We start from the raw sequence: 13,925 nt of genomic DNA on the forward strand, positions 1-13,925 counted from the left end.
CATTTATTAGAACATAGAGGTTTTCTGCCTGAAGAATGAGAAGCCTGGTTCAGAACTAAAATAATACACTGGAATTCTATTCATATGTCAATAGTTTAGAAACTCTGGGTAACAAGCCTGCAGGGGTCTCAATGTCGGTCTCCAAAAGACACAGTGATAACCAGCCTTTTCCACCTCCTCTCTGGGATTCACCTGGACTGGTGACAAGCTAATACTGGCAAACAGGCACAGGCTCGCGAAGAGCTGGAATACTGCCGAGCTTCTGCACTTTGCTATGGCTATGGATACATGAGAGAGCTTACAGCGGCACAGCTGAACCAGTGCAGTTGCGCTCCTGTAAACTCTCTTGTGTCGCCGCTCTGAGCTGAAGGGAGAGAGCTCTCCCCTCAGCTTACCTGCTCCAGCCCCTGCAAGTGGCAGTAGCTGTGTCAGCAGGAGAAGCTCAGCTGCCAACAGAGTGCTGTCTACGTCGACATGTAAATCGACATAAGCTATGTTGCTCGGGGGTGGGGGGGATAGGGGGGTTATTCACACCCTTGAGTGACATAATTTATGCCGATTTAGAATTTAGTGTAGCCATAGCCTTAATCTGCATCGCCTGCTGAACCACAGGGAAAGCACTTTAGTACAGAGGCACAGCTCTGCTTTAACTCCCCAGCTGCCTGTCTGAAAGGAAGAAGATAGAGTCAGAAAGAAAAGGAAACAGAGCAGGGTTTAGTGAGCAAATAATCCAGATATGCAATTGGCAGGGGCAATATTCCACACAGAAAGGCAGAGCCAGTGCATATCTATGGTGAAGGGTGAGAGAGGGAGGGCAGCACTTCTGTGTGGGGGTCTGCAGAACACACTTGCTAGTGTATGTAGAGAACTGGTTGGATACATTAAATCACATTAAAAGAAGCTAAACTCTGTTAAACCCTTTCCCAGTATTACTTTTTTCACTTTTTGCTGTCATTGCCACAAGCGTACACTTGACCCACACCATGAAGAATGCAAGGGGAAGTGGTCACAAGACAATCTCTGAATAAAATGATGGTGCTCCATGAGAATGTTTAACAATTCCTAGATATGGGGAATGTGTAGCTACTGGTAGAAGTGGCAACACACTTGACATGTTATAGCCGTCATCATTCCCAGTGTAGGCAACAGCACTCTTACTGAAGCAATATCAGGGCTCATAGAAACCATCCTCAAACCACTCATCACACAGTGGGCCAATTTTCTCCAAGATACTACCGACTCCCTCCTGAAACGCCACAGCATTAACCACCTCCCCCAGAACACCATCTTTGCTACCATGGATGTCACCTCCCTATACAGCAATATCCCTCACCACGATGCCATTGCTGCCTGCCTCAACTATCTACAAGATAACGAACAATGCTCAGAAATCCACCCCAAACCCATCACCAAACCATCCATGTCATCATCACCCATGACAGCTTTACATTTAACAACAAATACTTTTTAAAACTGGGCTAGGCACTAGGATGACACCCCAATACGCCAGCCTCTTTGTGGACCACCCTGAGGAAGAACTTCTGGAAAAATGCACCACAAAACCAATGATATACCTGAGATATATTGATAATATTTTCATCTTCTGGACAGGTGACCTAAACTACCTTATAGATTTCCACCACAACTTCACCATCCATCCATCGAACACTCTTGAACATTCCCATGCCACAATTAACATCCTAGACATCACAATCAGCTTCCACAATGGAACCCTACAAATGACTACGTACAAAAACCCATAGCGCAACACACTTACCCCAAGATCCAGCAATCACTACAGACACACCAAAAAATCTGTTATCTACAGTCAGGCATTTAGATACCACAGAATTTCCTCAGAAGAGAAAGTTTGGTTAACACCTAAACACATTTAAAACTACCTTCACTAAATAAGGACACTCCACCAGAGAAGCAGATTGCATCGTGGAACTGGCCACCCAAATAACCCGGAACAACCTGCTTTAATACAACTGTCCCCCAAAACACTGACTAGACACCCCAAGTTGTCACCCCGACTTGTAACCCCACACTAGACACAAATGGGGTATCATAAAATAATTACAACCCATACTTTACTGGGACCCAGCCTTGAAAGAAATCTTTCATGAACCCTCTCTTCTGGCCTTCAAACAATCCCCCAACTTTGCCAAGGTCATCATCAGAAGCAAACTCCCCACATACCGGGACATACAACTCAAAATGGCACCAGATCCTGCTAGAACAACAGATACAAAACCTGTGGACATATAACCACTGCTATGATGATCAATAATGCCCACAACACAACTTTCAAGATCCATGGGCCCTACACATGCCCATCCCAACGCATAATTTAGCTCATTCAGTACACCAAATGCCCCCAAAACAACTATGTGAGTAAAACAAGGCAATCACTATGCTCTCAAATGAACTAACACAGAAAAAAATGATAAAAGACAAAAATACCCTGTCACCCATGGTTGAACACTGTTCACAAAACAATCACTCAATAGCTGACTTCTCAGTCCTCATCTCAAAGGAAACTTAAACAACACCTTCAAAAGACAAGCCTAGAAACTTAAATTCATATCTCTGCTGGACACCAAAATCCATGGATGTAACAGAGACACTAGTTTTATGGCTCATTACAACAATTTGTAACTCATCCTCCTGCCTTCTAACCTTTAATTGCCCACTTCATTTTAAGTAGTCTCCTACAACATATGTGAACCCCTTATACTTAATCTGTCCCACCTTGTAGTAAGCTTACAGATTCTGGTTACCTTCTCTAGACATGAGGAAGAGCTCTGAGAAGGTCACAAGTTTGTCTCTTTTACGAACAGAAGTTGGTCCAATAAAAGATATTACCCCACCTATTACCTTGTTTATGTTATAGCCAGGAAGCCAATCTCTGGTGTGGGAAGCAGAGATCCAAGAAACATGTCTTTTTCTTAACATCAGTCTCTCACATTAACATTATACTTTTTATTAGGTAATAATTTACTATTGGTTCTGATATATTTTTGTTTTGCCATGTATCCAAGAACTTTGAAATGTGATTGTCCCAAAAAGCTTGGGAAATGTTCTTCCAACAAGTTAATATAGTCTTTTTTGAGTTGCTTCTTTTGATTCCATGATTAACTTTGAAACTGTGATCAATATGCTACACTCACCTTCATTGACTTCATCATTCTCCTTGTTTATCTGAGCTTTCAGTACGTATCTTTTAATGAGACGCTTCATTATCTTCTAGGGCGAGGAAAGAGGAAAGAGAAAAGAGTTAGAATTTTCAAAGCTGAACTTGCTTGCATTGATTCTGAAATTTCAAGGCATGTGCTCAGTCAACATTTTGTTGTTGTATATCTAGCGTTGCATTTAACTCCTCCAGTCCATGGCATTTACCAGGATTAAAGGCCTCTCATGCATAAAAGAAACATGACAGTCTCTGCTTTCATCTAGACTATTGATCTGAAAATTAACTTTCCAGTATATGTATATATGCAAGATGACAAAAGTGGACACATCTTACTAATTATTAAATTTTATTTGCAATTAAAAAATGATGCAGAAAAAACAGACTCTATGGGGCTGATTTACACCAGCTGAGGATCTGACCTTTAATCAGTGCTAATTACTAAATAACTTTGCAATAAATATATTGTTTCCATATAATTTTACATTACACTAAATTATATATGCTTCCAAACTCAAGACTGAGAAAATTCCCTGAAGCACTTGGTTCTAACATTTAATGTGCTGTAACTGTGTCCCATGCTAATCCACAATGACTTTTGTCTTCCTCTAGTAGCTAGACCGTGTATACTGGTTTATGAGTCTGCTGTTGCTTCAATTCTAAACACACCTGGTGTTTAGCTCAGGAAGTAGGGGCTCATGTTTTAAATCCAGAAGCCCAGATTCAATCCCCACAGATGATTGGCTCAGCGGCATCATTACATAATCACATTTGCAATGTGGATGACACTATGGTATATTTTAATAATCCAAAAAAATTCCAAATATAAAGCCACCCAGCCTAATGCTTTTGAAGTAACGTCTTAATCATAATAGCTATCAGCCCATCATAACTTGATTGGCCATGCCAAAAGCCAAGGCATTCTGGGCTTGATTGTATCATTAGATACAACCTACAGTCAGGGGTGATGCCACACTGCTCCAAGGGGAGCAGCAGCAGGCTTCCTGTCTCAGAGATGAAAGAGATCCTGAGTAGTCGATCTCCATACTTACTACTATACCCTTTTGTGGGATGCAGCTATGCCTCGGCTATGTCTACGCCACACACCACTGGCGTCATCGTGTAGTGGAACGTGTAGCTACATGCTACAGTGAAAAGCAAGCTGCGTCCACTCTGAGTGGACTGGTGTGTAGCTATGTAGAGCTACACATGTCAGTGAAAGGCTCTGGCAGGGGGAAGGCAGCTGAGAAAGGCTGAGCCTTTCCCCACTACTGGAGCCTTTCCACACCTCATGGAAAGGTACCATAGCAGGGACGTGCCCAATCCTTTCCCTGCTGCCTCCCCACTGCCATACCCTTTCCCCATTGCTGGAGCCTTTCCCCTGTACAGGAAAAGACTCCCTCAGCAGGAAGCAGCGGGACACTACACTTCTAAAATAGCAGTGTAGACAGGGAGGCACAGCTTGCGTGAGTAGAGAGCATACTTGCATATATACCCACATCTTTCAGAAATGTCTTTACTCACCTAAGGCAGGCCTCACCAAGTACACTGCTATTTATACCTGTGTTGGGGGAGGGGGGTGCAGGTATGTACTCTAAATGTTGCCACAAGAAGTGTGCAGTGTAGACAGACCTCTGCTCACATGGCCAGCTAGTTCTACTTGTCCCTTTCTCATCCCTTTGTGGCACTATCTGAAGGGAGCTGTCTCTATGCTTCTCCAAGTGCAGGAGCTGCAGTGATTTCTGGAGCTTCTGGCTAACACTCCTTACATGCTTCCTCCCCGCTGTGCACTCTCAAAGGCAGACTGGGGCCCCATGCATAGCAAAGAATACATAGAATGTACCATAATAATATGGAACTGCAGGAACCAAGCTTACAGTGATTTGTAATTCTTGAGGGATAAGAAAGAGGAAATATAATACAGAAATTTGCATTAGCTTTTGACCTGGATTTTTTTCCAAAAAGAAGAGTTGCTCCTGATGTGCACTGTGTAACTGAGTCTTTCCCTTTGACTAAAATTGTTCTTCATGTTGGCCTTTTACAGTATTCCACTCAGAAATGTAGCATTTAGGAAGCATTCTGCCATAATCATACAGCCAATACAATTATTCTAGATTTACATCCAGTAGATTTACTTCGGATTCACACTATTACTAATATCAGAATTTGTCTTTAAATCTTTAATCTGACGAGTCTTAATCCTTTTTCAATGCAAGTTGTGTTAAATTGCCTTTTACCTGGTATTGTCGTGGAGGATTACTTAAGCTATTTAAATGGAGATCATCTGTGCTTCTTATACTTGATTGCTTACTTTGCCCAAGCTGAAAGAAAAACATTTGATCAGTATCAGCAATAAATGTAAGGGTTATTTAGTTATACTTTTTTTTGTACAAGAATTCTGCAGCAGAACATTAACTTTTAGATGTAATGGTAGGGGTAAGGGTTAAATTTCAGGAGTGAAATCCTGGCTCTATTGATGTCAATGACAACACTCCTGTTACATTCAATGGAGACAGCATTTCACCACACTAGTTCACTTTAACTCTTCCAGTCCCCACTTCAGGAAAATTACTCTATTTAGAAAAGCACTTAAGTATATGCTTCAACTGAATGTAAAAACAACGAGGAATCTGGTAGCACCTTAAAGACTAACAGATGTATTTTGGTATAAGCTTTTGTGGGTATAAAACCCCTCTTCTTCAGATGTATGGAGTGAAAATTACAGATACAGGCATAAATATACTGGCAAATGAAGAGAAGGGAGTTACCTCACAAGTGGAGAACCAGTGCTGACAAGCTGGCCAATTCAGCCAGGTGGATGTGGTCTACTCCTAATAATTGATGAGGAGGTGTCAATACCAAGAGAGGGATAATTGCTTTTGTAGTGAGCCATCCACTCCCAGTCCCTATTCAAGCCCAAATTAATGGTGTTAAGTTTGAGAATGAATTGTAGCTCTGCAGTTTCTCTTTGAAGTCTGTTTTTGAAGTTTTTTTATTGCAGAATGGCTACTTTTAAATCTGTTATTGAATGTCCAGGGAGATTGAAGTGTCCTCCTACTGGCCTTTGTATGTTACCACTCCTGATGTCTGACTTGTGTCCATTTATTCTTTTACAAAGAGACTGTCTGGTTTGGCCAATGTACATGGCAGAGGGGCATTGCTGGCACTTGATGGCCAGCAATAATGTGATATATGCCATGATGTGCCAGCAATGCCCCTCTGCCATGTACATTGGCCAAACCTTGTGACCCTCAGCATCATAATGCTAAACTTTTAGGCACCTTGAAAACTGGAATCCACAACGGCTGAGTTCGGAGCCCAGGCTCCCTATACAATGCATGGGGGGGAGAGATGTGCCTGAGAATGGGATCCACAAAAGCCAGCGCACCTGACAGCTCCCTGTCTAAGCTAGTCAATAGCAGATGCTGATGCAATGTGTGTGTCCTAAACCCCAGCCTTCTAACGGAGTTAGATGCCTATCTCTGCTTGGGAACCACAACTTGGAGTCTCTCTCCTTACACACCTGGCTAACCGTACACAAAATTCCTGGGGAGGGTGGGAGAGGAGGAGGAGGACCTCCCTTATAACCTTTAATCCAGTGGTTAGGGTACTCACCCAGTATGTGGGAGATCCCGGTTTAAGTCCCCACTATGTCTTAACCACTGGACTCTGGGATATTTTGATGAGGGGCTCTCTCAATCTCTCTTCTTGAAGGACACACCCATTGCATCAGCATCTGCTATTGGCTAGTTTAGACAGGGAGCTACCAGGTGTGCTGGCTTTTGTGGATCCCATTTTCAGGCACTTTGTATTAAAATAATTAAAATTAATTCAGTCCATAAAAGAGTGAGAATGACTCTGTAGTCCAGTGATGAGGGCACTCAACTGGGAGGTAAGCAAACCCTGTTCAAATCCTGTCTCCTCATCAGATGCGGGAGGAGGGAAATTGAACTAGGGTCTTCCTCATCCCAGGAGAGTACACTAACCACTGGGCTAAAGGTTATAAAGGAGCCTGGCTGTTTTGTATGGAGTTAAGCATTCTCAGTGCACATCTGCCAGATTGGGACCCGCAGGCAAGATAGGCAGGGCAACACCTATGTCTACCTGGTTTGAGGATCATATTTGGGCTTAGGTGTAAGATAGACTTTTACATCAGAAATTTAGGCACCAGGTGAGTTTAGCTGCCTACAGGGCTAGACAGCAGATAAGCAGGGGTTTGGTGGACCATAGTAACACCTAAACCTGGAATTTAGGCACCGAAGTCCCTTAGTGGATGTGGTCAAAGTGCTTTCCTGAACCAAGGTACCAAAGAGTAGGTAACAAACCAAACTAGCAAAGCCCCAAAAAGACACCCAACCTCAACAAAAAGGAACACCAAAGAGAATTGCAGAATGGAATAGATTCTCTTAAGTTCTGGGAAACTTTACACCCTCATGCAGGTTAGGTATGTAATGGAGTTCAAGAGCCTGATTCTCCTCTTAAATACTGCAGTTTTATATTTGTGTAACTCCACTGATGTCAGGCCTCATATACCATTAGTTTGTGTTTTGCAGCCACTTTGTACAGGTGTAAAGGTTACAGTGAGGATGTAAAGTGTAAAGGTGTAAGACAGTGAAGAATTTGGTTCCCTTGGCTTGTTGCTCCCCTCAGTTTCATTAATGTCTTAGTGTAAGATGATTAAGCAATGCAAGTCAGAAGCCCATGGAGGTTCTGATTTCACAGTATATTTCTGAACAGCATTTTTGTTAAACACTGGAATGAATGGACATTATTCAAAACTGGAGAACAAATTACTGGCAGATAATCCAGGGCTGCAGTTATTTAGGATGCATTATTGGTTAATGTCTTTGAGAAAGACCAAAACACAATATTGTTATGAAAAGATGAATTCAATAGTGTAGCTGAATGATTAGATTGTAATAAGGATGATTTAGGAACTGTCAGAAGAAAACAATTCATGTATTACTATTGATTGAGACAAATCAACCAGCTCTCTGAACAGTAATGCAAGAAATAAGGAATCTGAAATATAAACGATGATTGACCTGGATGAGGACCTAAAGAGGTCGGCATTACAAAGTCAAAATCTTTTACAGTTGTATCTGACATACAAAAAATATTTCCTCTTCAAAATATAGGGACACAGCCACAATATCTCAGATGCTATTGTGTATTAAACTGTGGGTACATGTTGTATTTTTAGTGGGCATTTTGGTACCAGGCATTCTTGTGCTTTAATCAGTTGAATGCTTAGCTATAAATGAATTGGAAAGCCTTGAAACCTGATAGAAAGTACATTGGGATATAACAGGAAATAAGCTATGCCTGAATTGCAAGAAGAACTAAGGACTAGTGTGTAGTAAGTTTTCAGCTTGTGTCTGATATTAGATTCATAGATTCATAGATATTTAGGTCAGAAGGGATCATTATGATCATCTAGTCTGACCTCCTGCACAACGCAGGCCACAGAATTTCACCCACCACTCCTGCAAAAAACCTCTCACCTATGTCTGAGCTACTGAAGTCCTCAAATCGTGCTTTAAAGACTTCAAGGAGCAGAGAATCCTCCAGCAAGTGACCCATGCCCCATGCTACAGAGGAAGGCGAAAAACCTCCAAGGCCTCTTCCAATGTGCCTTGGAGGAAAATTCCTTCCCGACCCCAAATACGGCGATCAGCTAAACTCTGAGCATATGGGCAAGATTCATCAGCCAGATAATACAGAAAATTCTTTCCTGGGTAACTCAGATCCCACCCCATCTAATATCCCATCACAGGCCATTGGGCCTATTTACCATGAATATTTAATTACCAAAACCATGTTATCCCATCATACCATCTCCTCCATAAACTTATTGAGTTTAATCTTAAAGCCAGATAGATCTTTTGTCCCTACTGCTTCCCCTGGAAGGCTGTTCCAAAACTTCACTCCTCTGATGGTTAGAAACCTTCGTCTAATTTCTAGTCTAAATTTCCTGGTGGCCAGTTTATATCCATTTGTTCTTGTGTCCACATTGGTACTGAGCTTAAATAATTCCTCTCCCTCTACGGTATTTATCCCTCTGATATATTTATAGAGAGCAATCATATCTCCCCTCAACCTTCTTTTAGTTAGGCTAAACAAGCCAAGCTCCTTGAGTCTCCTTTCATAAGACAAGTTTTCCATTCCTCGGATCATCCTAGTAGCCCTTCTCTGTACCTGTTCCAGTTTGAATTCATCCTTCTTAAACATGGGAGACCAGAACTGCACACAGTATTCCTGGTGAGGTCTCACCAGTGCCTTGTATAACGGTACTTAAACCTCCTTATCCCTACTGGAAATACCTCTCCTGATGCATCCCAAGACCGCATTAGCTTTTTTCACGGCCATATCACATTGGCGGCTCATAGTCATCCTATGATCAACCAATACTCCAAGGTCCTTCTCCTCCTCCGTTACTTCTAATTGATGCGTCCCCAGTTTATAACTAAAATTCTTGTTATTAATCCCTAAATGCATGACCTTACACGTCTCACTATTAAATTTCATGCTATTACTATTACTCCAGTTTACAAGGTCATCCAGATCCTCCTGTAGGATATCCCTGTCCTTCTCTAAATTGGCAATACCTCCCAGCTTTGTATCATCCGCAAACTTTATTAGCACACTCCCACTTTTTGTGCCGAGGTCAGTAATAAAAAGATTAAATAAGATTGGTCCCTTAGACTATGAAGTCTGAGCAGAGGGCTTTATTAGGGCTAGATTCTGATTTTACTTATAAGACTGTAAATCAGGAGTAAAACCTGAGAAGTCAGCATTATATAGGTATAAAACTTATGCAAGTGAGATCAGAACCAAGCCCTTAATCTGTAATGAGGACAACACTTAAAATGCTCAATTTTCCCCACTCCCTTCAGAACTTCCTAACTGGAAGTTAGCCTTTTGTCTGAGATTTTCTAATGTGGCTTGTTTTCTAAAAATCAAAAACAAACTTTACTTTCACGTCCACTGTAAATCCAAAATAATGCAACTAAAATAATGGAGTTACTCTGGATTTACCCTGGAGTAAATAAAGCAGATTTTCCTGTATGTCTTTATGCATCAAAATATTTCTTAGTCTAACTTTACTTGTGTGTAGATAGTTTCTTTTAAATAGGTGCATTATACCAGCAACAATTTTTGTGTAAGCCATTTCATGATCTTGTTAAAATATGACTATTGGGTGATATAACACGAATATCTGTTGGAGGCCTAAAAGAAGGAAGCATTGTTATAAATTCAAAGTTATTATCATTTAAAGAAGAAATAGTAGACATAATTGGATAACACTGCGCTAGAAGTTTAGGGTGAACACGAGGGAAAAGTTCAAATGGTAATCTCATTTAGTTTATGCAATAATTTTTCCAGTGAAGTGGTAAGATCCTGGCCTAGACAAAGCCCTTGAAAATGAGCTGGCTGGCTGAACAGGATGATGAAAAAACTGTTTTTTGTTCTTAGTTTTTATGACTGTGAAGTACCCATCATGGTGAATGTCATAGTTCAATACCACTCTTCCTTGTACTAATGTTGGTGACAAGTGAAATTCTATTCTCAACAACTCATAATTTTGGCTGATTGGAAAGTTATTCATTAAATGACTTTTCAGCAGAACCAAAACTGCTCCTGGGTACGTATTGGTTTTGATCAAACTTTCATTGGGAAGGTTACTTCGGTTCAGGATGGAATTTCTATTCAAAATCACTGAGAAAAATCAGATAGTGTAGTAACTTGAACTTGGGCCTTCCTATGTTGTACATGACTGCCCTAACTACCAGGCCATTGGCTATCCTCAGGTAGGGTTCTCTCTTTCTCAACCTATGGTGGTGGAGCTGTTCCACTTTGTATAAATAATTAAATATTCATTGGAGCAGGGACTGGTATCTAGGTCCCTGCTGAGTGGCATAACCAACGGCATAACTCAATTCTAAATTGAGTGCACTCCCTTCCCTCATGTTTTGCAAATAATTTGAAAGGCCTCAGGTTTGCCCCAATATGTAATGGGAAAATTTTTCAAAATCTTGAAAAGTCACAGGATGGGAAAGAAAATTTTCCTACCCAGTTCTACTCATGATAATGAAGAAAGAAGCAAATAAGTAGACCAGAGCAGGGAAATTGGGTCTACTTCTTTCTACTCATAGGTTTTATATGATTCATATTATGTATCTGCATCTCTTTGTAATAGCCCTTGAAGGTCTATTTAGTTGGGAAATTAAATAAAATTTTTTTGAGCTACAACAAGATATTGATTGTTTTTTGTTGGTATCTCTTGTCATTGTTTATAATTTTAAACGGTCATAATGTATTATTATGGTAATACTTGAAGGGCTTTTAAAGACAATTCTAAATTAGAAAATGAAGTCATATTCAACTACGCAGTATCTCTGAAGCTGTATTAGAACCTGTTTCTGAAAATTGCTTCCTGTACCCAATTTTGAAACATGAACAAGATAGAAGTACAATTCTGTTCCCACTGAAGTCAAAAAGGGATTGGAGACTGACTTCAGCATAAGCAAGCTTAGGTACTTGTTGGAACAAAATCATTTTGTTTGACAATCATTGCATTTTAATGGCTCCACTGTGCATGGGTTGCCATTTTTTGCCATAAGGACTTCATTGTAGACTCCTGTGCCACAGGTACTGAGTTTTGTTTTTGCTGGTGCGTGCTTCTCTCTGCCCCCTCCACCCCAGGCAAGCAGCGGGCATGGCCTCGGGGGGAAGAGGATGAGTGGGGGCATGGCCTTGGGGGCAGAGCAGGGGTGGGGCCTCGGGGTGCTGTATGGGTGGAGCAGGGGGCGGGGCCAGGGTCCGCATGCCAGGACCCACAAAAGATTAATCTGGCTCTGCAGGTGCTGAGCACCCCCTAGTTTTTTTAAGTAGGTGCTTCAGCCCCAGATCACCCACAGCGTTGGTGCCTATGTCCTGTACAATGTTCATAACACCTGATTAAGAAGAGTAGAAATGAATGGTATACTTCACTACCTTTATCTTATTATTAACACTTTACTACATCTTCCCCTTTGTCAACAGATGTAAAAATTGATACAATATGTGACAGACTTTTTAACTGAGCCCAAAGAACACTGAAAACATGAAATGTATTTAATTTAGGCAGGTAAATCAAGTGATATATAAAAGTGTGTAACTTTGTTAAATCAACCTGTAACAGCAATAGAGATGGGATATATAATTTATTGCATAACTGTGTAAGACCACTTGGTGGCAGAGAACGCCAGGATTACAACTTGTGACAAAGTTCTTCCTCTACCTTGGTGGGTTTTGCGCTTATTGGCAGATTCGCTCGCCTTGGAGCTTCATGGCAGCCCTCAGTCTGGCCGTTTTTGTGAACCCACAGTCCAGGTCAACTCCTCCTGTGTCTGATCAGGAGTTGGGAGGTTTGGGGGGAACCCGGGCCCGCCCTCTACTCTGGGTTCCAGCCCAGGGCCCTGTGGAATGCAGCTGTCTAGAGTGCCTCCTGGAACAGCTACAACTCTCTGGGCTACTTCCCCATGGCCTCCTCCCAACACCTTCTTTATCCTCACCATAGGACCTTCCTCCTGGTGTCTGATAATGCTTGTACTCCTCAGTCCTCCAACAATATGTGTTCTCACTGTCAGCTCCTAGTGCATCTTGCTCCCAGCTCCTTACACCTGCACCACAAACTGAAGTGAGCTCCTTTTTAAACCCAGGTGCCCTGATTAGCCTGCCTTAATTGATTCTAGCAGCTTCTTGATTGGCTGCAGGTGTTCTAATCAGCCTGTCTGTCTTAATTGTCTCCAGAAGGTTCCTGATTGTTCTGGAACCTTCCCTGTTACCTTACCCAGGGAAAAAGGACCTACTTAACCTGGGGCTAATATATCTGCCTTCTATTACTCTCCTGTAGCCATCCGGCCTGACCCTGTCACAAACTGCATTTCACTCTCATAACAGATTTGGAAGCTCTCTTTTTGAGCTTCGTGGCTGCAGAATTTTCTCTCCTGAAAATTACTCAGAGAGTAAATTAAGTTTGCTAGAGAAATGACAAACCTAATCACTAAGATTTATTGACTGTATAATCACAGCCAGCACATAAGTATTTAGAAAAAATACAAAGGATTCCTATCACGCCTGACAAAATGACTACACCTCAGTTCAGCAAAAGAATTTAGAGATGTCCTTAACTTTAAAAATATGCTTAAGTGTTTTGCTGAATCAGGGCCTACAACTATTAGCCATACACATTTATGTGGCATTGTAAGCCATACAGTGTCTCTCTTATCTAATGATAAACAGCTGCATAAGTGACAGGTGATCGCTATGGAAGTGTTGCGTAAAAGAAGAGGTGGAGTGGTCCAGAACTTTGGTTACTTAGGGTATAACGTAAGAACATAAGAATGGCCATACTGGGTCAGACCAAAGGTCCACCCAGGATCCCGTCTACCGACAGTGGCCAATGCCAGGTGCCCCAGAGGGAGTGAAACTAACAGGTAACAATCAAGTGATCTCTCTTCTGCCATCCATCTCCAGCCTCTGACAAACAGAGGCTAGGGACACCATTCCTTACCCATCCTGGCTAATAACCATTAATGGACTTAACCTCCATTAATTTATCCAGTTCTCTTTTAAATCCTGTTGTAGTCCTAGCCTTCACAACCTCCTCAGGCAAGGAGTTCCACAGGTTGACTGTGCACTGAGTGAAGAACAGCTTCATTTTGTTTGTTTTAAACCTGGTACCCAT

General features: G+C 41.6%; 1 protein-coding gene across 2 annotated transcripts in view; it reads right to left on the reverse strand.

The window, feature by feature from the left end:
• Positions 1–13,925, reverse strand: part of TRPC6 (transient receptor potential cation channel subfamily C member 6) — a 190,835-nt gene that overhangs the window by 1,734 nt on the left and 175,176 nt on the right. The window contains exons 10-11 of one of the 2 annotated variants that reach the window (XM_073337992.1): positions 5,431–5,514; positions 3,174–3,249 (exon numbers count right to left, since the gene is read on the reverse strand). In XM_073337992.1, the coding sequence (XP_073194093.1) occupies positions 3,174–3,249; positions 5,431–5,514 (160 nt within the window). Of the gene's footprint in view, positions 1–3,173; positions 3,250–5,430; positions 5,515–13,925 lie in introns of those variants that run through there. The other variant, XM_073338002.1, reaches the window with a different exon arrangement.

Source organism: Lepidochelys kempii, chromosome 1 (genome assembly GCF_965140285.1).
Source record: "Lepidochelys kempii isolate rLepKem1 chromosome 1, rLepKem1.hap1, whole genome shotgun sequence".
In the NCBI taxonomy this organism is placed as follows: Eukaryota; Metazoa; Chordata; order Testudines; family Cheloniidae; genus Lepidochelys; species Lepidochelys kempii.